This window comes from Penicillium atrosanguineum (assembly GCF_028827265.1).
Source record: "Penicillium atrosanguineum strain IBT 20685 chromosome Unknown utg000001l_segment0_segment0, whole genome shotgun sequence".
NCBI lineage: Eukaryota > Fungi > Ascomycota > Eurotiomycetes > Eurotiales > Aspergillaceae > Penicillium > Penicillium atrosanguineum.
Genome location: NW_026623133.1, coordinates 915094 through 939846, shown reverse-complemented (window position 1 = coordinate 939846; position 24753 = coordinate 915094). Strand labels below are relative to the sequence as shown.

General features: G+C 51.1%; 9 protein-coding genes across 9 annotated transcripts; 2 read left to right on the top strand and 7 right to left on the bottom strand.

Moving 5' to 3' along the window:
* Positions 1-452: 452 nt before the first annotated feature.
* On the bottom strand, positions 453-4555 carry N7443_000354 (PT repeat family protein; the record flags this gene model as incomplete). The annotated part of the gene is made up of 2 exons (XM_056880410.1): positions 453-4477; positions 4531-4555. 2 exons carry the CDS (start codon positions 4553-4555, stop codon positions 453-455), a joined length of 4050 nt encoding a protein of 1349 aa, XP_056745648.1.
* Positions 4556-5639: 1084 nt separating this feature from the next.
* Positions 5640-6042, bottom strand: N7443_000353 (geranylgeranyl pyrophosphate synthase; the record flags this gene model as incomplete). The annotated part of the gene is made up of 2 exons (XM_056880409.1): positions 5640-5941; positions 5985-6042. The coding sequence occupies 2 exons, from the start codon at positions 6040-6042 to the stop codon at positions 5640-5642; spliced, it is 360 nt and encodes a 119-aa protein (XP_056745647.1).
* A 34-nt stretch (positions 6043-6076) lies between these two features.
* Positions 6077-7065, bottom strand: N7443_000352 (arylsulfotransferase family protein; the record flags this gene model as incomplete). The annotated part of the gene is made up of 4 exons (XM_056880408.1): positions 6077-6316; positions 6367-6412; positions 6457-6575; positions 6652-7065. 4 exons carry the CDS (start codon positions 7063-7065, stop codon positions 6077-6079), a joined length of 819 nt encoding a protein of 272 aa, XP_056745646.1.
* A 606-nt stretch (positions 7066-7671) lies between these two features.
* Positions 7672-9520, bottom strand: N7443_000351 (cytochrome P450; the record flags this gene model as incomplete). Its single annotated transcript, XM_056880407.1, has 6 exons — positions 7672-7837; positions 7895-8140; positions 8205-8566; positions 8614-8689; positions 8735-9212; positions 9286-9520. 6 exons carry the CDS (start codon positions 9518-9520, stop codon positions 7672-7674), a joined length of 1563 nt encoding a protein of 520 aa, XP_056745645.1.
* A 909-nt stretch (positions 9521-10429) lies between these two features.
* N7443_000350 (bifunctional terpene synthase/polyprenyl synthetase family protein) lies at positions 10430-12423 on the top strand (the record flags this gene model as incomplete). Its single annotated transcript, XM_056880406.1, has 3 exons — positions 10430-11407; positions 11461-11615; positions 11670-12423. Coding segments are annotated over 3 exons (1887 nt in total), but the record flags the coding sequence as incomplete, so codon positions are not given.
* A 36-nt stretch (positions 12424-12459) lies between these two features.
* On the bottom strand, positions 12460-13620 carry N7443_000349 (DUF3425 domain-containing protein; the record flags this gene model as incomplete). The annotated part of the gene is made up of 1 exon (XM_056880405.1): positions 12460-13620. One exon carries the CDS (start codon positions 13618-13620, stop codon positions 12460-12462), a length of 1161 nt encoding a protein of 386 aa, XP_056745643.1.
* Positions 13621-14701: 1081 nt separating this feature from the next.
* On the top strand, positions 14702-16147 carry N7443_000348 (uncharacterized protein; the record flags this gene model as incomplete). Its single annotated transcript, XM_056880404.1, has 1 exon — positions 14702-16147. The coding sequence occupies one exon, from the start codon at positions 14702-14704 to the stop codon at positions 16145-16147; it is 1446 nt and encodes a 481-aa protein (XP_056745642.1).
* Positions 16148-16583: 436 nt separating this feature from the next.
* Positions 16584-21044, bottom strand: N7443_000347 (uncharacterized protein; the record flags this gene model as incomplete). The annotated part of the gene is made up of 3 exons (XM_056880403.1): positions 16584-17953; positions 18001-20460; positions 20510-21044. 3 exons carry the CDS (start codon positions 21042-21044, stop codon positions 16584-16586), a joined length of 4365 nt encoding a protein of 1454 aa, XP_056745641.1.
* A 549-nt stretch (positions 21045-21593) lies between these two features.
* N7443_000346 (uncharacterized protein) lies at positions 21594-22682 on the bottom strand (the record flags this gene model as incomplete). The annotated part of the gene is made up of 1 exon (XM_056880402.1): positions 21594-22682. One exon carries the CDS (start codon positions 22680-22682, stop codon positions 21594-21596), a length of 1089 nt encoding a protein of 362 aa, XP_056745640.1.
* Positions 22683-24753: the final 2071 nt, after the last annotated feature.

Below are 24753 nucleotides of genomic sequence, written 5' to 3'. Positions count from 1 at the left end.
ATCCAATTCATTAAGTTCATCGTAAATGTCATACACGCTGGAGAGGCGAGGCCGCATCTCGATCTATCTCAAGACCGGCCAAGCTCATCAACATGCTAGACGACAAATGGAAATCATAAAAACAATAGGAAATAAAGCAAACAAAAAGCAAGTCAAAATCCGAAAGACAAGGAAAATCGTAATCAATACAGGGGAATCAAGCGCAAAAGAACATTCTGACTTTGCTTTGCTTTTCAATCAAAATCCTTCCTGCAAACACAAGGTGAAGGGACGATCAGTGGTAAAACGCACGCCAGAGTATCGCAAGAATAGGGATCACAGCAAGCGTTGTCCAAAACGGGGCCCTGGTGAATCAATGTTAGTATTGCGTATTGAACGCGTATTTCTTTTTTCATTGAATTCGATATCCTTCCATGCGCAACGTCAAGGAGGAGTGGTTTCCAGTCACTATCTTATTTGCCGTCCTTTCCACGGCGGCGGAAAGGCGAAAAGATAGTTCCAAAGAATCCTCCGAACATAGTGCGCAGGAACGCCTTGAGCCAGTTGTCAGGTGCGCTATTCAAAGAAACAGCAGTCACTGACCGGTTCTGGCTCACGGGACGAGCATCCTCCTCATTAGCGTCGTTGGTAGCGGCGGTTTCCGGGGCGAGCTGGGCAGGAGTCTCGGTAGACTTTTGGGCGGGCTCCTCCTCGGTTTCGACCTGGGGCTGCTTGGTGGCAGCGGAAGTCTGGGGTTGTTCACTGGTCATGCTGGCCAGCTGGTCGGTGGAGGGCTGGTTTAGCTTGCTGAGAAGAGCTTCGCGATCAACAGCAAGGGCTGTGAGAACCGGATCAGCTTCGAACGATGGGACTGACACGTTGTTGGTCGAGACAGCGTAGGGCTGCAGCTTACTGTTATCGGGCTGCGACTCTGCTGGGGCCTCGGTCTCTACCTTGGCTTCCGCAGGCTCGTCCTTGGTTTCAGTGATGGTCGACTCCTGCTCTGCTTCAGGGGCCGGTGTAGACTCAGCTTCCTTGTGCAGCGCAGAGGCCACACCAACGGCAGCAACCCCGGCAACGGCAGCGGCAGCTCCAGCGCCAATCACCTCAGCAGTAATATCGCTGTCCTTGGCGGATTCTTCTTTAGTCTCCTCATTAGGGGCGTTCATCAGCTCACGGAAAGCAGAGTACTCCTCAACAGGAGCTTCAGTCGCAGCAGGAGTCTCCTCGACGATGGCAACGGGCTCCTCTTCCTTAGTGGCGGGGATGTCCTCGGCCTGCACAGGCTCTTCCTGCTTCTCGGGCTTCTGTTCAGTCACAGGGGCCTCAACAACTGGCTCTTCTTTCGTGGCGGGGACCTCCTCAGATTGCACGGGCTCCTGTACTGGCAGGGTTGGCTCAGCAGCGGGGGTAGTCTCAGGCTCCACAGCTTCAGTGGAGTTTTGCTCCTCAACAGCTGGGGTAGGCTCCTCCACAACGACAGCCTCATCGGTAGCAGTAGGCACCGGGGTCTCCTCAACGGACTCCTCAACGACGGGCTCATGGACTATAGGCTCTTCCTTAATAGTCTCCTCGACGATAGACGCCTTGACAGTAGGCTCCTCGACAGTAGGCTCCTCGATGGCGACGGGCTCCTCGACCACAGCCTCCTCAGTGGCAGCAGGAGCAGGTTTCTCCTCAACAATATCCTTGACAGATTCCTCAACGAGTGGCCCCTCCTTGATGGCCTCTTCGATGACGGGCGCCTCGACAGTAGGCTCCTCGACGGCAACGGGCTCTTCCTTGACACGTTCCTCGACAACAACCTCCTGAGCGGCATCAGCCTCAACAACAGGAGCCTCAACAACGGGGGTCTCAGCGATGGGGGCCTCTTCAACAACGGGAGCCACGGCAACAACAGAGTCTGCCACGGGCTCGGTCACGGTGGGCTCCTCGGTGCTAACTTCCTTAGTTTCTTCCTCGATAGCAGCGGCCTCGACAGGAGCTTCAGCCTCAGCGGGAACCTCAGTCTTCTCCTCGACAGCGGGAACATCAGCAGCCTCTTCATCCTTAGCGGATTCTTGAACTGCAGGGATATCGACAGTTTCCACCTCTTCAGCAACAGGTGCCTCGACGGTCTTGGTCTCCGGGGCGGCCTCAACGGCGGTAAAAACCTCGGGCTCGGCGAGATTCTCCTCGACCTTCTGTTCCTCAGCCACGGGGACCTTGGGCTCTTGAGTGAGGGCTTCCTCGGCAGCGGGCTCGGTGGCAGTTTCGGGGAGCTCGACGGGAGCTTCAGTGACGGCTTCCTTGGTAGACTGCTCGGCAGGGGCTTCGAAAGTGGTCTCAATGGGCTCAGCAGCGGCCTCCGTAGCAGGCTCAGCAATGGACTCGGCGATAGGCTCCACGGACGCTTCGGTGACGGTCTCCTTAGAAGTTTCTTCAGCGACGGGCTCGGCAATGGACTCGACGAGAGCTCCAGTGACGGGCTCCGCAGCGGGCTCGGTGACGGACTCAGTAACCGGCTCAGCAACGGGCTCAGCAACGGGCTCGACGATAGGCTCGACTGGAGCTTCGGTGACGGGCTCCGCAGCGGGCTCGGCAACGGGCTCAGCAACGGGCTCGACGATAGGCTCGACTGGAGCTTCGGTGACGGGCTCCGCAGCGGGCTCAGCAACGGGCTCGACGATAGGCTCGACAGGAGCTTCGGTGACGGGCTCAGCGACGGGCTCAGCGACGGGCTCAGCGACGGGCTCAGCGACGGGCTCAGCGACGGGCTCAGCGACGGGCTCAGCAACGGGCTCAGCAACGGGCTCGACGATAGGCTTGACGGGAGCTTCGGAGACGGTCTCAGCAACCGACTCAGTGACGGGCTCGGTGTCGGGCTCAGTGGGCTCAGTGATAATATCATTCGTCGATTCATTGGCAGGCACATCGGTGGTAGAGGGTTCCTCGGGGATAGCCTCAACGAGCTGCTCAGCCGGAGTCTCCCGAACAGATTCCTCAACAGACTCCTTGGCCTCACTCTCCGCGACAGCCTCGACGGGAGACTCAGTGACAGGCTTTTCGGTGAATTCTTCAACTGGTGAATCAGCAGCAAGACCTTCCACGGCAGCGGTCTCAGCAGCTGGGGCCACGGATTCGTCGGATGCCTTCTCTTCCACGGCGGGTTCCTCTGTAGTCTGATGCTTGGACTCTTCGATGGACTCCTCGGCCTTGGAGGCTTCCGTCACCACCTCAGTGGCCTCCTCCTTAGTAGGCGCAACAATAGCAGCCTCTTCGGTGGTAGGAGGCTCGACGGGCTCAGAAATAGCCGCGGGAGTCTCTTCGACCTTGGACTCCTCGGCTTCGGGAGCGGGAGTAGGCTCAGCAGCCACAGGAACCACTTCAGGCTCGGTAGTGGTAGTTTTCTGCTCTGGCTCGGCAACTGCAGTCTGTTCGGCGGTCTGCTCAGTAGCGGGCTCCTCGATGGTAGTAGTCTCGGTGATAGGTTCTGCGACTTCTTCCTTGATCTCAACAGGAATAGGCTCTTCGGCCTGCTGAGCTGTCTCAATCTTGTCATCAACCGGGGCGGCAGTGGTCGTCTCCTTAGTAGGTTCGGGGGTAGCCTCTGCGGTGGCAGTTTCCTGGACAGGAGCTTCCTCGGCGAGCTGCTCAGTGCTAGGAGCTTCGGTTGGCTCCTCAATAGCGGGCTGCTCCTCGGCGGTCTCCTTGGAAACTTCGGGCTCCTTAACAACGGGACTTTCAGCGGGAGCTTCTTCCTTGAACTCGGAGGCGGTCTCCACGGTAGGCTCCTCGGCAAGTGTCTCCTTAACGGGCTCCTCGGCGGGAGTCCCTTCGACTGGAGCTTCCTTAGTGACCTCCGGGGTCGATTCCTCAGGCTTGGATTCTTCAATTGTAGACTCTGCGGGGAGCTTCTCGGCGGGGGCCTCGACGGCCTCCGAAACAGCCTCAGTCGTAGTCTCAGTAGCTTGCTTTGAGGTCTCTTCTGGTACAGACTCTTGAGTAGCTTCAACGGACTTGGACTCCTCCACGGCCGGTTCGGCAGTAGTAGGCTCTGGAACGGGTTCAGTCTCCTCGCTCTTGGTGGGAATCTCGGCGGCGAATGCCTCTGTGGTGGGTTCTGACTCGGCCTCGGTGGATGTAGGCACCTCCTTAGTAGGCTCGGCAGATTCTTCAGTGGTCGTCTCGGGCTGCTTCTCAGAGACAGCTTCTTCGGTGGGCTTGTCAGCCTCGACGACAGGCTCGGATTCCTTCATCTCCTCGATCTTCTCAGTCGAGTCGATGGGGTCGACCTCTTGCGAAGATGAGACGTCGGCAGAGTCGAAGCCATTCTCGTCGACCTTGGCGGCGGCCTTCTTCTCCTTCTTCTTGGCGTTTTTCTTAGCCTTTTTCTTCTGGGCTGCGGTCATTGTAACCTCGGTCTCAGCGTCGCCGTTGTCGGCGGACTTTTCGTCGACGATTGAGGATGTGATCGGCTCGACGGAGACAGGGTCTTTGGGCAGAGTCTCATCAGAGACTATATCCATCGTTAGCAAGCTGTAGGATCGAGATGTGTAGCTCATGACGTACCACTTTGGATCGCCGCGGTCGCCATGCTGGCGGTCGTTAAATCGTAACGGTCGTGAAAGGGTGAGGGGAAAAGCAACAAAGGATTTGCAACTTGACCAGCAAAGCAGCACTAACGCAGGATCAACTGTACAAACAAAGCTCGCAGAGCAAAATGGTATAATTAGAGGTGTGAGTAGAGGTGTAGAGAGGAAGTCGGGTCGGGGAGCACGATTAAAAAAAAACTCGGATGCCCAACTCGACTGTACAACACAAGCGCATATGATTCACAGCGTGGGGCAGGTTGTCACAGTGACCAACTCGTGCTTTACTCCATTCTGACCAAGTCTGCTCATCCGGCTCGTTTGTCTAGTACGAATCCAGCATAATTGGACTTCCGTTGCAGCCCAATGGCCAGACGTTGTGGTCTTGGGCCACTGGGTCCCCACTGGTGTCCAACATGCGGTGAAGCTATCCGAGTCCTAGGTACCTTGGCTGATCCCCTTTCCCTTGGACTGCAGAATACGAAGAGCTGAACAAAAGCTATGTACGACAGCCGGACCCGATGTACATTACATTACTCCCCTGCGCGGTCGCATCCGGTCGAGTCGAGTCAAGTAGAAAGCTCCCGATGGGAACAGAAAAAAAAAAAAAAAAGGAAGTGGAGCCCAATGCAGGAAGGTACTAAATACGCACTAAAGATGCACTAAGAAGACTAATTATCACTAGGACCCATCCATCTACCCTCTGATAAACGGGACCCAATAAGGGACAAATCCGTGGAGGGACGTATCTCCACCTGTCAACTGCATTGATTGCCGCGTGATCTGATGCTCTTGAAAAACACGGCCTGGCGGTTCGCCCGGCTTCATTGGCTTTGCTCTAGTTTGCCCGAAACTAGGGCAATAGAAACCTAAACAATGGAACAATAACAAACTCGGTGGCCGCGGATGTCCAAGGCTGGTCATCGCAAGTTCCATGGGTCTGCGATGGGGTGCGGCATGGCATGACACATTCGCCCTCGGTTTCGAATTGATTCTAAGACATAGTTTGCACCATACCATTGAATCCAACCGAAGCCACGGTCCCCGATCCCGACAGCTTCCTCAAGGCTAAGGCCAGCAGAAGCTACCTTAACAGCTTTGTACCCGAGCAACCTCGGTCTGAGCGGACCCGGCCTTAACCATCACGTAGCTCCCAGCTCCACTCACGCGGATCTCCGTCTCAAATCCATTCCGCGCACCCGTAGTCACTTTCCGGAGATCTTGCTCGTCATCGCCAAGGTACACTTCCCACGTCCGCACTTCTATTGCTCCCTTCCAACTCGCATATACCTTCACTGGCCCCTTGCTGGCCCCGGACCCCGCCCGGCACGCATAAAACTCGGTGTACTGGTCGGCTTGCCTGTCCACGCTGATCGGAACGCTCGGTAGGACTACATCCGGTTATCATAGCTGAACTTTGCTCTCATAACGAACGCGTCGGAGCCATCGTATTCTTCGATTTTGGGTGTTGCGCCGTGGCCCAGGAGGACATGGTCGTTGGACAGGGGTTATTAGCTGTCTTACGACTAGGCGTAGACCACTTCTTCTGCGTCCGAGAAGAGACGCTCGGGCGAAGCGGTCTTTGCGACAAAGTCGAGTTTCAGTAGGAGGCCGACCGTGGCATGTGTTCCCTCTGAAAAGGGAGCATTGTTGTTGTTGTGAATATGAAGCGTAACAGTGCTGTTCATGGACTCGACGATTCGCACATCGTGCTGGAAACAGAATGTAGTTCCTAGAGCTAATTTAAAATCGCCTCTGGTTGGTCCCTGCGACAATCTGTCAGTAATATGGGATAAGAGGGAAGGTGAGCCCCTACAACCAACGTCCACTTAAGCTTGCCATTCTTGTCAATGGCGTAGATGCTGCAGAAGCCATGCGAGGAGACTATGTACTCTCTTCCCTATACCGCATAATTGAGTTCAGATGCGCAAAGTCCCATGGGTCACTCTGGCTCGTCCCGGACCCATCAAGGGTGTGTACGAATCTGCGATAGGCATCACCTCGGGCTGATTCAGTGCTCTCCAGCTGAACACAATGTCGTTGCTCTTAATGTCTCGTAGGACTGACTGTCATGAATCCACCCATTGCTCGACCCACCAACACTGGTCAGATTTGTCTGGGTCGCATTGAATGCCGCAACCAGAATAGTTCCCTGTTCTATAATTGCATCCTCGTGGAGATCGATGTAAGATGGGAACGCAGACTCGAAAGCCGTCTGGAGGTGGCGATTCCCATCCGGAAGTGTGATCTCGTGGATCTTCTCGTACTCTTGGTTCAAGATTTGAACAGAGCCGCGCCCGTACCCTGAGGTGCTGATCGTGCCGCTCCAATATGTCAGAACAGGCTCGCCATTTAAGGTCTGAGGTTGAAATGCCGAAATATTCCCAAATGCTCCCTGCCAGACGAGTTCGCTATCATCGGTATAAGTAGTTCGCGCACCACGGCCTTCTAGAACCTTTGTGGAATAAAGGAATATGTACCCGAGCTCTGTCTTCCGGTTCTTAGTGATATTCATCACTGGTGCTTCCAACGATGGACTCTTGAATGATTACTGCATATGCACTTCCTGCCAGAAAGGCAAGAAGAGAAAGACCGAGCATCTGCATCCTGGTCAATTGGTCTGATCTGGGAATAACACTCTTTCAAGCTTCCAGCCTCATGAGCCCATTGCAGTTATTCTGGACTTTCGATCATCTATGGATTCATTTATACATCTCTCCCTCTCCCCGCTGATGGGGATAATTCATGATCTAAAAACTTTTAGTCTCTAGTTACTAATTCTAAGCGAGCCCTGGATGTCATTATCATTCATTCATCGGGATGAGTACATCTCCACTTGCCGGTTGGAAGACGCGGCATTTCCATTCCTTGGTGGTCCGCTTGTCAAAGCGATGGCTTTCGACTATTTTTCTCAATCACGAGGATTATTATTGGAGCGCAAACTTTAATTACAGGTCAATGCCGCTTTTCAAGTTGAATGGAAACCAGAACTGGGGTAAAGTGTGGGTGAATGGAAATTTCTGGAAGTAAGCTCTGTACGTTTAGCAGTATTGATCCTTAGCTCGCTTCTAACCGACAAGACTGTTAATCCCGAGATCCCAGTACACTTATATGCCTGTGTTTAATGGAAAATTACACGAAACCCCTTCGACTCCAAGCTTGGCAGCGGCACAATCAAATCATGAGCGGGCTTGACATCCTTTTCACTCGTGTCGTAAAGGTCAAAATCTGCACCCCCTGAACGGAAAAGCGTAGCGACCACATGGTTGATTTCAGCGTACGCAAGACTACTCAAGCCGAGTCAGAGATATAAGAATACTAGCAGCTGAGTTAATAACACTTACTTTGTTCCCAAACATCGCCTTGACCCCTTTGAAAATGGGACATAATTGCGATTCATCTCCGGTGTAACGTCCGCAAGCCATCGCTCGGGGAGGAATTCGTCAGGACATGCAAAGACGCTCGGGTCGCGATGGGCGTAATATGCAGACATGCCAACAGGCACACCAGCTGGAATCGTCCACTGCCTGAATTGAAGGGCTTGTTTTGGGGAAACGCGCGTACGACGGTGCATGGTGCCGAAGCTTAGGCTGTAATACAAAACATCTGTTAGCGCGGTGCTCAATCTAGGCACAGAAGAAATAATAGAAATACCGAAGACCCTCTTTGATTACTGCCTGCATATAATGTGCTGTCTCCAGTTCAGCCCAAGTCGGTTTCTTCTGGGGGTAGTTCGCCATGATGGGTTTCAGCTCTTCTTGGAGGCGCTTCTTGATAGTGGGATTGGCCATTATGTGGTAGCAAAGGAAGCACAACGATCCGGCTGTAGTGATGGTTCCGGTTCCGATAAGAACTTGAGCTTCTTTGGACAGCCGGTCATCTGTAAGTTCAGACGATGGGAGGTCGCTGTTGAGCAGATGTCGGAAAATGGTCGGGCGGCTACCCATCATCGACGTGTCTTTGGATCCCAAGGTTGCCTTTTCACTCTTGGCGACTCGGAGATGGTCATCGCACATCTATCAAGGTCAGCAGATTAGTACTCCTGGGACTGGGATTCTATTACCATCTTGAACTTATTGAAGGTCTGAGTTCCGGGGACCAGCTTTGCCAGAATGCCCACAGGAATGAGCCGAACGATGCTGCCCACTTTAGTCCTCACTCTTCAAGTAGTGGGAATCACTTACTGAATTAACCAAGGCAGCCCCATAAACAAAGGCAAAGTCGCAACCCCATTGTGGAATAGGTTATACCACCACGGTGAGAATTCCGGATCATTCAGCAAAACGTCTGGCGGGTCATCCATACATAGCCTATTAATCACATCACCAGAGTAAGCCGTGAAGGCATGGTCCAGTCTCACTACCTTTCCAGTTCCCTTGAAGCTTTCGAACCGGTTGACGATCAGTTTCTCGGTCAGCTCGCCTAGCATTGGCTCTAGCCTTGAGATACCGAGTCGGGAAAAATAAGGATCAAGTGGCTTTCTTCTCTTGCGGTGGAGATCATGCTCTATCGTTGCGATGTGAGAGTCCTTGAAGTCTACGATACCTTCGACAAAAGCTTCATATCTGTCCGTGGGGCGAATTGAGCCCGCGACGTAGAGTTCATCGTAGTATTCCGAGTCGCGGATGGAAAGCTCGAAAGGATTGATCCTTACTATTGGTCCTATATGCCGGAGCTCTCAGCTCTTCTTCTTTTGCAATGCGTACAGAGAGGGCGAAAAGCCATTCGGACCTACCGTACTTGTTGTGCATCTTCTCAATCTCAAATAGATATTTGCCTTTGTGGACAAGATCATAGTACAACTCGTACCAACATGTTACTGCAGCAAGCTTGGGGCCTGGGAATTTTGCTAGAGGACACAAGAAGAGGCGGTAGATGACTAGGCTGAGTAGATAGACTGTCCCTGCGCCGAGGATGGCGACAACAGCACGCCAATTGGAATCTATAGATAAGAGCAAGTAGGCCTCCATTTGGGTGCCTTAGTGAGAGATCGAGTCAAAAGACGTCCACACCAAAAGCTGTTCGTGGTGCCTACGAGGTTTGCTAGGAATTCCTTCACATATTATAAGCGCTTGGGATGCTACTGAAGCTGGCATCTGCCTTAAAAGGATAAATCGGTGAATCGCCTAATGCGGTGATTCCCCATTAGGTAGGTATGCTGCTGCCCTCTCCGTCTGATTCATCACCCGACATTATTAGTATCTTACATGGTTGGTCTCGGTGTCGTGGCTTGTCAACTTCTCTCCCCTACGTTTTGGGTCGGTCGGAGTTTGTCCTAAGGAGGACGTCCCCGTGAATACGACCCTTAGCCATACAATTCTACATGACAGGGAAAGAAATAATATAAGAGAAATGAGTCGTTCGCAGAGTAATACTCAGTGGCAGCATCATTAATGCTAAGAAACCTTGCATGCGGAAAAGTAGTCCTCGAGTCCCCTCAAACCTGTGCGGTGATACCGTTTTCTTGGTTTCGATCCATCTCGTGCTGCTGAGTCTGTACGTGCTTGTGTATTACCACCTGCATTACCTCCCCGCGGCCTGACCCGCTCTGCATCCCTACGCATACAAATGGCCTGCAATTACTCGACACTGATGGACTCCTCCCTGTACGACAGGGAAGATCTTTGCCCTGGAATCCATCTCCGGAGGCATATAGCCGGCGAGCTTGAAGAAATAGGTGCTTTCAGGGCCCAAGAAGACTGGCGCCGCTTAGTTGGGCCCTTGCCAAAGCCTTATGCGGGTCTCTTGGGTCCCGACTTTAGCTTCATAACTGGCGCGGTGCCTGAGTGTCGCCCAGATAGAATTGAGGTCATCGCTTATGCGCTGGAATTTGCTTTCATCCATGACGGTATGTGCTCACTCTCTGGAATTGACGCACGATGCTCATTCATACAGATGTCATTGATACGGATGTCAACGATGCCTCGTTGGATGAGGTGGGACATGCATTGGACCAAAGTCAGACGGGCAAACTCGAAGATAGAGGCTCCGATGGAAAGCGTCAAATCGTCATTCAAATCCTTCGCGAGATGATGGCAATTGATCCAGAAAGGGCGGTAAGTGTCGCTAAGAGCTGGGCTTCTGGCGTCCGACATTCAAGTCGACGGAAGGAGGATACGAATTTCAAGACGCTTGAAGAGTACATCCCCTACAGGGCCCTCGATGTGGGGTACATGCTCTGGCACGGCCTTGTCACATTTGGATGTGCGATTACTGTTCCCAACGAAGAGAAAGAAGAAGCAAAGAGGCTTATCATACCTGCGTTGATTCAAGCCTCGCTGCTGAACGACCTGTTCTCCTACGAGAAGGAAAAGAACGACGCCAATATCCAGAACGCCGTCTTAGTCGTCATGAATGAGCACGGGTGTTGCCAAGAAGAAGCAAGAGGAATTATCAAGAAGCGCATTCGCATCGAATGTGCTAAGTACGTCGGCAATGTCAAAGAGACCAATGCGCGGACGGATGTCAGTGACGAGCTGAAGAGGTACATCGATGTCATGCAGTATACTCTTTCTGGCAACGCGGCCTGGAGTACTAATTGCCCACGATACAACGGACCGACCAAATTCAATGATTTGCAGTTATTGAGAGGCCAGCACGGCCTGGCAAAATACCCGTCAAGGTGTTCACCGGAGAACAAAACCAGTGGCTCCGTCGAGGGTAATTGCCACGAATCCAAAGAAAACGAGCTCAAGAGGAAGAGGAATGGCGCCATGGATGCTGATGAGATGAGGACGAATGGCATCCGTGGTGTCAAAAAGCCAGCGCATATCTCACAACCAAGCACGGATTCGATTGTTCTTGAGGATGTAGTGCAGTTAGCGCGTGCTTGCGATCTGCCAGACTTGAGCGATAATGTGAGTTGCTTATCTTCCTGTGCTGACGCTGCTCCCACTGACGGTGATTCCAGGTTGTTCTTCAACCATACCGGTACCTTACCTCCCTCCCTTCCAAGGGTTTTCGAGACCAGGCCATAGATTCTATCAACGAGTGGCTCAAGGTACCTCCGAAATCGGTAAAGGTGATCAAAGACGTAGTCAAGATGCTGCATAGTGCATCTCTCATGTGAGTCCTTCTTGTTATCTTCCAACGTACTCTTCCAGTGTCTGACAAACCCAGGCTCGATGACCTTGAAGACAACTCTCCACTACGTCGTGGCAAACCCTCTACGCACAATATCTACGGCATGGCTCAGACAATTAATAGCGCTACATACCAATATATCGCAGCTACAGATATGACCGCCCAACTCCAGAACCCAGAAAATTTTCGTATCTTCATCGAAGAGATGCAGCTGCTACACGTTGGGCAGAGCTATGACCTCTATTGGACGCACAACACGCTCTGTCCGACCGCTACCGAGTATTTTAGAATGGTTGATATGAAGACGGGAGGTCTCTTCCGCATGTTGACGCGGATGATGGCCGCAGAGAGTCTGGTCGGCGGCAAGGTTTCCAACGGCGATATGAACATGTTCAGTTGCCTTATTGGACGTTTCTTCCAAATTCGCGACGACTATCAGAATCTCGCTTCAGCTGACTACGTCAAGGCGAAGGGGTTTGCCGAAGATCTTGACGAAGGGAAGTATTCCTTCACGCTGATCCACTGCATTCAGACTCTGGAGTCAAACCCCGAGCACGCTGGGGAGATGATGCAGTTGCGGGCGTTCCTCATGAAGAGACGACTTGAGGGTAAGCTTAGCTTTGAGGCCAAGCGCGAGGTTTTGGCGACCATGAAGAAAACGAAAAGCTTAGAGTACACGCTTGGCGTTCTGCGGGAACTACACTTCGAGTTGGAGAAGGAAGTCGGAGAATTAGAGGCGAAATTTGGCGGGGAGAACTTCACCTTGAGGGTGATGCTGGAGTTGTTGAAGGTATAAGAGAGATAGATTGGTAGAAAGAAGGGCATGTTAGTTATTTGATGCCAGCGCCTCTATGTCTATCAGGTCCTCGCCTCTAATACTGCGCCACCACTCGCTTTGTCGTACAAGTTCTCCCTCATCGCCACCTAACAAAGACCAGTATTTCCTCAGAAACCACACTTTTGCCTCCCAGCTGCGGCTGTCCCATGGAGTACCACTGGAAGCATATCCAGTAGAGGCATCTCGATCCTTCCTCCCAACTCCTGCACCTCCCCAACAAACTAAACCAGTGATGGCATCGCGGAGGAATTCGTCCTCATTCACCTCTTTCTGGTGAAAGATGAGATTCTTCCGTAACGTCCGGAAGGGCAGAACATCAATAAATGGAGGGTGATCGATAGTAATTTGATCACTGCTCGGCCTCAAGTCCGGCTTGAGTGTCTTGAAAATCCTCTGCACTGTACAGATTATATTTTCCTTAGCCGTGCCATCCGCCGATGCTCTGATCGACCGATAGAATGGTGAAGGAGATTCCGCGGCACACACCATTTCCTCCGTAAGGCCAACATGCATTCTAAGTGTATCCATTGCAGCTAAAGTGCAGATTGTTTCCAGACGAAGATGGTTGGCATACAGATCTAGTGCAGGTGCGACCGTTCCAATCATGAGTATCCTGACCTCAGTACAGCTGTACGGGCCGGGACCGTGTGTTTCCACCTGGATATGTGGGTTAGGGCAATTGCATTTGACGGCCGTGGTCGTCCCATATTGATCAAGGTTATCTTGTTGGTTATCATGAATGAAAATGGAAGGATCAACGTGCGTTGGAGGAACCCATACACTCTGTGCTGAGGAAGAAGTTTCCGAAGGTGAGATTTGTTTTAGGGAGTCTGAAATGGCTAGTATTGATGAGGAGATATCTGAACGTGATAGTTGTGATGTGTAACCCCAAATGGTAGAATCCCAGATGCTTCTTGGCGACAGGGTATTATCTGAGGTTATCAGATGTGTTGTAGGGTCCCAGGTGTTCAGTGCTGATGTGGTATGATCTGACAGTGGAAGGTTTTGGCAGTCCTCCAGAGTAGCTGTTGATGAACTGTGAACCAATGAGTTCGAAATATTATAACCTGGGATCGACTCGGTTTGGACTGTGCCCGTTGTCGGTGATTTCTGCGCCAGCGACGCTGCAAGCGTTTCGAGGTTCTCCATTCGCCCACGGAGCTTTTCTCCTAAAGAAAACCACTATCAGTATTTTTGCCGCAATGTCTTTCCTCGAACTATCTGGTAAAAACAAGCTATCCTCACGGTATCTGCGTTGCGCTCGGATGTTCTGTTGCCGCCTTTTTTCGGGATCGCGACGGACGGGTTTTCGCTTCTCCATTCCCACGCTTTCGCTCCATGCTTTCTCCATGATGTCCCGTGGTAACGTGTATATCGTTGTTAAATTGCATCGATCTTTGACGTAAATGGTTCGATGAACGGGGCAGCTAGGTGGGACGGGGTGATGGGGCAAGAGCGGAGAAAGTTCACCTGGGGGAAAGCGGCTGCCTACGGCAGACGATAGTGATCGACTCTGCTTATTTTGGTCAGTTGTCAGATTATCATGCCGTGACTGCAGATATTCTTATCTCCTCAGAGTTGAGTTAATTTCCAAGGCAGCTCTCGGAAGTTTCCAGCATCTGCGGTGGAACAGAGTTATGATCTCTACAAGGCGAGTAAATCCCAGACATTCTCATAAGATATACATTGCAACTAGACAGTACTTGCGCCTCCCTTCAATCTATTGAGACCTATAAAGGAAGACGAAATAGGATAGGAGAGACACAGCGAAACCATTATTTCTAGAGATCTTGAGTTGCTTCATATGGAATCGAGGAGAATTGTCTTTGTACGGGAATTCCATGCGGGAGCATCTTCTTGCTTTTCCCCGCGATATTCACTACCAAAATTTCAAGGTTAATTGATTTGACCGTAGATACTGACATAATCTATGGCAGGGATAGACACTAGCCTTTAGGCACCCCTGGGAGTTGTCTGAGTTCTGTGTATCTGATTTCGTTCTGAGGCTGACAAGAATCGGTATTTCCTCATTCAGTCATTCCCCATTAGAAATTCACCACCCTTTTGAGCGACTCTGAGCAACGGAACTTTGCCTGTTTTATGGCCGTCCCCATTCCAGAATGGCCATTTCCCAAAGCTTAAGATGGGATGGATTTCCCCCTTCTGAGGGTTTTCAACAGCTATCTAGCATCGGTCTCGTTCTCACCCTCCTGACCATATCGTTTAAGCCATGCGCCTTTCCTTTTACTCGGTATCCGCCTGTACCCTGGCATCTGCTGTCATTGCTTCAGCTTCATCTTCGATATTTAATGTCGCGAATTTCGAATCGAATGACATTATCTACCGAGATGTGGCTGTCATCGGCGGCGGCTCGGCAGGCACATACTCCGCCATCAGTCTGAAGGACAAAGGAAAATCGGTCATTGTTGTCGAGAAGAAAGGCAGACTAGGTGGCCATGCAGAGACTTACCTTGATCCTGTGACCGGCACTCCGGTAGATATGGGAGTCCTGGTCTTCCACAACATCACTGTGGTCAAGGACTACTTCAATCGATTTGAGATCCCCTTGAATAAGGCGGACGAGTTTTTGACATCCGAGTTCTACTACGACTTTCGCACTGGAAGACCAGTCTCTCCAACATTTACTCCATCGGCAGAGGATGTATCCGCAGCTTTTGCAGCCTATATGGCCCAGTACTCAAAATACCCTGGTCTGATCAATGGGACAATGCTTCCGAGTCCCGTGCCCGAAGAACTGTACATGCCGTTTGGAAAATTCGTGGAGAAGTACGGAACCCAAGCAGCTATCCCTTCCATGTACTACTTCAATCCGGGCGTCGGTGATATCTTGTCAAACCCGGTCATCGAACAATTCCGATACTGGTCGTCGTATATGGTCGGGTCTGTCGCGACCGACTTTCTAGGTCCCGTCCGCCGCAATGTCAGCGAACTTTACACCAGAGCCGAAGCAGAGCTGTCTTCCTCCTCCAGCCTTCTCCTTTCATCTGAGGTTGTTCACGCCCACCGTGCTGAAGGTGAATCGGCTATTAAGCTCGTTGTCCGCACCCCAAGCGGCCCCAAGCTCATCATCGTCAAGAAGTTGGTTATCGCCTTCCCCCCGAAGCTCGATTTTCTGGCCCCGTTCGACCTCAGTGCCACTGAGAAAACCCTCTTCAGCAAGTACATCGATACAGGCTACTACGTCGGTCTCGTAAAAAACTCAGGCTTGCCCAAAAATGCCAGCATCTCCAACGCAGCCCAATATCATACCGAATTCACTTTTCCATATCTACCAGCAGCGTACAGCTTCGCGCCCTCAGCGATCCCCGGTCTGCAGTTGGTCACCTACGCCACGGGCCAGACTTCCAAGTCGTTGCCTTTGTCCGATGAGGCTGTGAAGACGAACATTATTAATACCATCAAGAGGATCCAGAAACAGAACCCAGACAGGTTCACCACAACCGAGCCGGAATTCGTAGTATTCGCTTCGCATGCCCCGTATAACCTCCAGGTGCGTTCTGAGGATATCAGGGACGGGTTCTATGAAAAGCTGTACACTTTGCAAGGTCAAAGAAATACGCACTGGACTGGAGCTGCATGGAAGGGTGAGGACAGCAGTTTGCTTTGGAAATACTCAGAGGAGATTGTGGTGCCACAGGTGATGGAGGGGCTGTGAGCTAAAAATATAGACCACGACTTTTCATGGGGACAATTTAGGTAGACGAGATAGCTTGTTGGTTATCGGGGCTCGTCGGTACTGCTGGCGGCCATGGCGAGATGTGCGCGCCTCGTTTCAATATAAGAATACGTTGAAAGAGCTACGTTGGCATGTTCCACGGAGTGACTAAACTACACCTTCAATCTTAAACAGATAATGTACACTACTTTTTTGCTTCCGCTCTCAAATTTCTTTCACTCGGAATTGAGGGCGAAGTTCAGTGTTGGATTCCCCTTCGACATACGCGAGCTGTTTCCCGATAATTATTGAGCGGGGAATCAGTAGTTATATTCAATTTTAATAAATATTAAACAACCAAACAACTATCAGAAACTATTAGATGCGAATGGCATAGAAGCAAAAAGTCAACTAGAAAACACCTTGGAACCAATGCTTACTCGATCTCAGCGACTGGCTTCTTGACCTTCGGAACACGAAGCCACCAGTACAACAAACACGCCGCAAAGATATTAAAGGCGATGTATACCCACATGAGCCCAAAGTTCCTCCATATATCTGAGTAGTTTGACGAAACACGACTGAGAAACACATTCGTCTCTTTGATTGGGCAGAAGCTGCAGTCAGAAGTCGCCATCTCGTCTTGAAGATACCCACCCATATTCGAAATGTACGACTCCATATACTCTCCGCAAGTCGCATTAACTGGGTCAAAGCGCAGGTACTCGTTAGTTGCGCAGGTTACATCCGTGTTCGATATACCCACAGAGAGCATCCCGCTGACCAGGTATGTGAACGGCGAAACGCGGTACATAAAGATCCAAAACCCAGGGAGCTGATCTGGTGTCGCCAGAACGCCGCAGAAAAGCAGGCAAAGCAAGAAGAGGAGATTGCCCATATTTCCGGCGTTCTCGGCGGCATCGAATGCTGAGATTATGAAATGCGCAAAGGTGGACGAGAACAGGAGGAAGGTCCAGATCATCAGCCACATTTGCGTGCCCCGCAGGGTCACCGCGTCTGTTGGTTCGGCGTTGTGGTACAGACCGATCGGGTAGTACCAACACAGAAACATAAGGACAGACATGAGTGAGTTCCAGGGGAGTTCGACGACGATGTTGGAGATCATAAAAGCTTTCCAAGAGTAAGTCTTTGAGGGGCGTTCGCGGACTTCATACAGTGCGCGCTGGGCGACGAAATGCGGCATGATTTGCTGGATGAGCTGGCCGAAGAGAGTGAGTAGCATGAAGATGCCGAACATCTGGTTCTGGAGTCCTTGGATCGTGTTGGGTGCGTGGAAGAGAGAGAAGCCGACGAAGAGAGCGGACAAGACGCAGAGGGCGGCCTTGGAGTAGATGTAGGTTGGTGAGCGCCAGATTTGCTGGAAGACTCGGATTTGGACTTCGCGAAGCTGAGCCCAGAACGGAGCAGCGAATTCACGATAGTGGCCTTTGTATTTGCGCTTTTGGTCGAGCGTGGTGCGGGACAAGTTGGCTTGTTGAGAAAGTTCGTGTTTCATCCCGGCAAGGTGCTCTTGGACTCGTGCGTACTCCGGGGAATTAACCCACGTCTCGAACCAGTTTATGTCGGTGTGGCTTCCAGGGGCGGCACCGATCACGTCGAGCATCCATTCGGCGGGATTGGCGGCTGGAGGACATGGAGGGCCACCGTTGCGGATGAAGTAGTCAATCAGAATTTGCGAGTTTTGGCCAATTTCTCCAAAGTAAACGGTGCGACCACCGGCTTGAAGAAAGAGGAGACGATCAAAGCGCTGGAACAGCATTGCAGATGGCTGATGGATGGTACACACTAGGAACACGTCAGTGATAATTATGAATGCATGATCAGAAGCGTACAAATAGCTTGGCCATTCTTTTTCAGTTTGTCGAGGAGATCAAGAATAGCCCAGGATGTCTGAGAATCAAGCCCCGAGGTCGGTTCGTCCAAGAAAAGAAGCAGAGCCGGTCTGGCCGCAAGCTCGACCCCGATCGTGAGACGTTTTCGTTGCTCAACATTGAGACCGTCGCCAGGGATACCGATTACAGCATCAGCATATTCAGTCATGTCAAGAAGCTTAATCACTTCTGTCACGTAGTCAACTTTCTCTTGACGAGAAAAATGAGCAGGTTGACGTAGAAGAGCAGAGAACTCAAGCGCTTCTCGCACTGTAGCAGTACCCAAATGCAGATCTTGTTGCTGAGCGTAGCCGGTCTTGCGTTGAAAGGAATCATCACGCGGGTTGCCATCCACGAGTATTTCTCCACTGATGACCCCCATAGTGGTCCGCGTAGCCAGAACATCCAATAGAGTGGTCTTTCCAGCCCCAGAGACCCCCATAAGTGCCGACAAGGTCCCTGGCTTGACCCATCCGTCAACGTGGTCAAGAATCCTGCGATGATTCTCTTTTCCAACATTGATATCGAAGCAGACGTCCTTCCACTGGAAGATTGCGGTCTGGCGTTCGACCATGGCAAGGTCGTCCGGATCGGTCTTCTTGACAGAGACGTTGCGACCACTGCCCCCTTCAAGATCTTCATCTGACTTGCCCTTCTTCAAAGCTTTGTGCCCGCGAGGAAAAATAAGAATTTCGCCCTTCGGCTTTTTCTCGGTAATAAGGTCAGTGGCGACTAGATAGACAGCACCGAGCAGGAACATATAGGCGAATATGACTCCGATATTTCTCCACTTATGCGAAACAGTATATCCATACGCTGAGTGGATGTATGAGTCGCCATTGACAGAGCGCTGTCCGGGTACTGACCCGACGGTGGAGCAAACATGATTGGTAGGCCCGAGATCCGTGTAGAGAGGGCCTGATGGAACAAAATTCATGCACGTGAAGTCACGGTTGTGGAACTCATTGATCAAGAGGGACTCAAAGCCATAGTTGATAGGGTTGAGATAGGCAATCCAGCGAGCCCACCCCAGCATATACCCTGTTGGGATAGCGAATCCGGTATACATGCTGAGACCGAGGAGCAGAACGGCGGAGAATGGTAAAGCTTGAACAAGGGATCTGGAGAGCGATGCCATAGACCGGAAGAACATGGACATGGTGAGAGTCAGAACGAACGAGGTGAAGACAAAGAAAAAGAAAGCACCGGGTTCTCTTCTCAAGTTGGTCATAAAGTAGAGAACTAGATTCGATGTAATGGTGTTGAGAATCTTGTAAGGCAAATCCATGATCACTGATGAAACTGCTTCGGCAGATGGATGGTAGAGAGCATATCGGGAGTGTTTCTCTATGATCGCTCGTTGGGCGTACAGAGTCAGCATTTCGAGACCACAACCAAGCGCGTTCATGAGAACGGCAAAGAAGAGAAGAGCGCCACGCTGAAAGAAGGTACTTGTGTCGGCCCTGAGGTTGTAGAAAATACTGGCGATAACGAGGGCCATGATAGTATTTCCGAATAACGAAGAGATTGTGACGCTTGGATCAGCCTTCAACCGTTGCCATCCACGCCACAGGCATAGTTTCACCTGTTGCACATAGGAAAGAGTGTAGGGTGACGATACACGCTGAACCTTGGCTTGCTGAGCTCGCCGAGATTCCTTGAACTTGTCCAGATATTCACCACCCACTGCAAACTTTGTATTATATCTCTCAATGTCTTGCACAAGCTGTGCTCGCTCTTGAGAGGCCTTCCATCGCGCAGCGAACTCTTCCGGTGTACGAGGTACACGGTCTTTATAGCCTTTTTGCACGACACGCTCGAGGTGGCTAGTCATAGATGTGAGGAAATCGGCATCGGTTTGCCGGTCGGGGCAGACAAAGCCCATATGAAGGAAGTATTGCTTCGCCGTTCGTGTGTGACCGAAGTAGATTTCGCGACCTTCATAGAGAACTAGGACTTTATCGAAATAGTTGTAGGCGGCCTGAGGAGCTTGGTACAGAGAGACACAGGCAGTAGTGCCATTAATGTCTGTCTGCATGCGCAACGTCTTGCAGAACTCGATGGCATTCGCACTGTCAAGACCGCGGGTGGAGTTGTCCCAACATTGCAGCGGCGCGTTGCTCAGGCAAGCTTCGGCGATACTGACCCGCTTGCGCTCTCCACCAGACACACCTCGAATGAAGTCATTTCCGACGATCGTTTTCCTTATGTGGCTGATACCGAACATGGCCATGATCACGTCTCGCATGTGGCTGGCATACTGGGTCGCGCTCAACCCCCCAGGAATGTGCCGTGGTGCTCGAGCGCGCGCAGCAAAGTAGAGAGTATCTTGAACGGTGAGCTTGGGGAAGTGGACGTCAACCTCCGCGGTGTAGATGGCTTCTCCTCTGAACTCGTGGGCCATTTGCTTTGCGCTCACACCTACCAGAAAATTAGCCAATGTTCGCGCATCTGAGTCAGCCGAACATACCTTGGAAATTGAGTGTTGAGTTCTTGTCGATATGAAAGCCATAGGTCTCTCCAGCGATGGTCTTCAAGAAAGTCGAGCATCCCGATCCAGGAGGCCCAAGAACCACCAGCATCTCTCCAGCCTCCACCAGTCCTTCCAGGTCCTGTAAGATATGAATCTTGTGTTCCTCTTGACCGAGGACTTTTCTTGCCAGGCCGAGCGCCTCTAGCCAGACATTGCCGACGCTTTTCTGGTAATCCGTGTCGGAACCAAAGCCATGCACATTGAGATTGTTGAAAGCGGCACCCAGGGTTCGCAGCGGATGTGCCTGCTTGTCCTCGATTTGCATCTGCAGCATGGCCTTGCACCACGCCCGAGCATTGAACTTTTCGCCATTGGGGTCCAAGGCAGATCCTGCTTCTGCAGCAAAGGGACTTTTCCCCGTGTTCGAATAGATTTTCTGCTCCGTAAGGTGTCTAGCCAGCTGATGAACCTCCGCTTCCCTCTTCTCCGCACTGGGACTGGAAGTATTGCCGACCTCGTCGTCGGCATTCATGTTTGCTGGTTTCCGTCTTGGAAGATATCGTAAAAATTGGTGTCAAAATGAGAAAGCAGAAGACACGAGGGTCACACTAGATAAAGCAATGCCCCTTTTGCTGTCGCTTCTGGTTTTTTGGCTGAGGGCATGATGGATAACGCGATCCATGATACCTATTTTGGGTTCCAGTCATGCAAACAAATTGTCCAAACCGCCAAGCCAATGGCTCTCATCAGCCAAAATCAGCCAAAATAAGCCAAAATCAGCCAAATGAATGACTAACGTCAGCCATATCTTCAGGCAGCGAATCAGCGAATGAAAGTGCTGTTAGCTCATATTTCCGCAAGCTCTCTTGCATACTTTTGGAAATCCTTTCCAGTGGCCTATGAGCAAAGAAAGAATGGGAAACGCTCAAGCTTTTATCAGAGCGGCCTTGCCATTATTAGAGCTGCCATATGTTGCCAACTGGGTCGCCAGCCTAAACATGTTTCAATAAATTCGGCCGAGGGCATTCCTCTTTCTTCTAATCCAATAGTCGGGGTAATACAACACAGTATCTTGCCAAATCTACTGAATGCAGACACTTTTTTCAAATTCACAAACACTTGTTTCAGCTCGCCCTAGGATCGCCTTCTGCATCTCCCCCAGGACATCGTCACTCATATTCTTCATGGCCGCGAACATCTCTATCATCGCCCTTAGTTGAAGCAAAATCAAAACGCGCACTAAGTGCTCCCATTCTTGTCGAGAGCTTACTTCGTAGTCACCCAGAAGGAGTTCCCGCCAATCCGACAGCATGTTCATAGACGCTGACTTGGTCGAAACGGATGGAGAAGAAGAAGCGGCGCCAAAATCCCAAACCTCAGGGATGTGATCGTAGTCCTGCAACGATGATAGTCCTATGGTCGGCTGAGTGTCAGATGTGCCATCTTTCATACTATAGAGTACAACAATTTGCCCGCTGGCCGCAACGATTATCTCCATGATAAAAACCAGCAGGACAAAGTTCTCCCTCTTGTTTTTACAGGTGATGCAGTTGATCATCCAACGACAACAATTGATGGCTTTTTTCTGGTATGCAATGGTTGTGTCCAGTTCGGCTCGATTCCTGGTATTACAACTGGTCTTGAATTCCTCAACAGCAAAGACAACTGCAGCCAGGCACTGACATGACTGGGTCGGTGGGGTTGGTGGTAAAAGTAGATTGGAGGTGTGTAAATATGGGAAGTTATCCGTAATGTTAATATCAAAGCCAGATACATCCTGGGGTGATAGTTCGACTTCGTCCCCTGAACTTGGTGACGGCGATGGAAGATTTTCAGAAGTGAAAGAAGGCAACTGGGAAATGATAAGGCCAGAGAGAATATCCCCATCTTGAACGCTTAATTGTTGGCTCAGTCTCTCCAGAAAATTCGGGTCAAAACGTGGTGAAACGTCTGTTGAAAATTTTGGAAGCAGCTCCTGCACCTGGCCTTGCCCGCTGTCAAATTTGCCGCCCTCTGGGAGTGAATGTTGCCTGTTCAAAGCTGTTTTTTCCTGGCTGGGCTCAATGTTGATCGAAGAAGTCGAAGACTGGATAGACAAGTCTAGCTGAGACTCGTGCTGTGCGAGAATGGTGCTTTCCTTGCGTGTCCTTTGACTGCGTCCTTGTTTCATAGAACTGAACGTACACGCTTTTCCGAGCCTTTTGCATCGGTTGCAACCATCGTTATTCGTACGACATCGGATCTGCACATTTGGCCCAGATCAGTGAGTATAAAGACTTGGTAACGTATGTGACCGGGGTTCACAGGGTATTACCTTTTTGGTCCTGCATATGTCACAGGCTGAGTTCCTCTCTAGATTTGACGATCCATGCGGCCTCTTGACAAACTCCGCCTCTTTGTCCTGGGAGTTCCAATGAAGAGTTCCGAACATAATGCAGAGTACTGGTTAAACGGCTTATGTTCAGATTACCGTTGCTACGGCCTGGGGATTAAGTACTTCATATTATTCGTATATTAGATTTGTAATTTCTTAAACGGGATAGTTGCATCGGGAAAATTCGTTGTTCAGCTTCCTGTGTGGTGGAGCGGATCTGCTCAGCATTTCAAATCATACGAAGTTCTTGGCTTGCATGATCTCACAGCCATGTCCGTCGGGGGTGATTCAGATCCCAAATTGTTTCTCGAAGCCCTGGCCCAATAAAAGTCGCAGTGCTGCCTATAAATCGACGTTTGGTCATATCTGCTGGCCAGCTCGCTCAATGAGTCAAGTTATCGCACTTGAACCAATATGACGGCTGGCAAATAGCCGGTGTTGTAACCAATATGGAGAAACCCTCTTTTTGGGGGCTGAAACATGAACTTGCCACCCCGGGCAATGCGCGAGGCTGTTTGAATAGTACGTTTTATAATCGCACTCGGCTGGATAAGATACGATCAACACACTCAAGCTGATGGCATTTACTGCCTTCACGTGGTCAGAAAATATGAGACGCGCGCACTGTTAGACACCTGAAAGCCGCTTCTAACCCGGCAAACCTTACATCATGTTAATTTCAAAGAACACTTCGGAGGGATCAAATATTAGGGGAAGCCTAAAGCACGAGAGCCTGTGAACGGGACGATGGGAAAAAGCAAAGAAAGGCTGCCAGGGCCCGGAGGTCGTCAAGTGGGTCTCTAGACGAGTGGGACCCTACGACAGCGCTCACGCTCTTCTCCACACCCTAGGCAGAACGGAGCCTTAGAGTCCGTTGTACATCTTCGGCGGGTAACTATGGGGAATTTAGCGATGGCGCAGGGGTTCTGTTCTCTAGGTGCAGCTGGGCGGTTCTTATTTGGAATCAACTTACATGGGAGGGGTTGCTTGTGACACGTGAGTGACGACGGCAAGTGGTTGGGTTGAAACCCTGGTCGTTATAGAAGCAACTGCACTCATGGTTTCGATCTGCTTGAGCTGCGAGGTGAATGGATGTTGCGAAGAGCAAAGTTGTTGGACCTGATATCCAGAGACAACCTGCCCCTTGGCCCATGGGCCCCGGAGTAAGCGCCGTGAGGATGATACGTACATGTAAGAATTTGCTACTAGATGTAACCTACAAGAGTTCGTTTGTTGGAGAAAAAAGCAGTAGCCAGTAGCCAATCACATCATTCGGGTTCCCACAGAGTAGCACCGAGGGTAACATACAGACTGAGCCGGAGGTGAGAAGCACTCTGCGAAGGCTCCCCTCGTTGAACACATTGCATGGTGATCGGGAACCCGCCCTCTCTCTTACGTCTGCTCTCAAATTGTTCAAGGGATGCTTAGGCTGGGCTGAGAATCAGGGACTGACGTCGATCAGGCCCGGGCCGACGAAGAGAATTCCACACTCGACTACTAAACCAACATCGAGCAAACCCCGGCCGCCAGAGCTAGACCTACAGCGGTTGGCACGCAGGGAGCGGCAGAGCTGCGAGTCATGCTCGCGCACGGGCCCCTTGACAGGTGCTTTTAGCGTGAACTTGAATTCTCACCCGCTATTAGAACATGGGACCCGCAATATAACCAACTCTCTGCTTTGCTAGTCGAGGCACCCGGAAAATTGGTCGTTAATGCATTTTCATTGCAGCCTGAGAGAAAAAACACCGATGCAGATCTCAGGTGTGAGGAAGTTCCTGCACGGTTTCTGCAGGTTAAGAGACCCCAGGTGGTCATCCATTGTAGAAACTCGGCCTATAAGGGTCCGTGGGTGAGCAGATTCAACTTC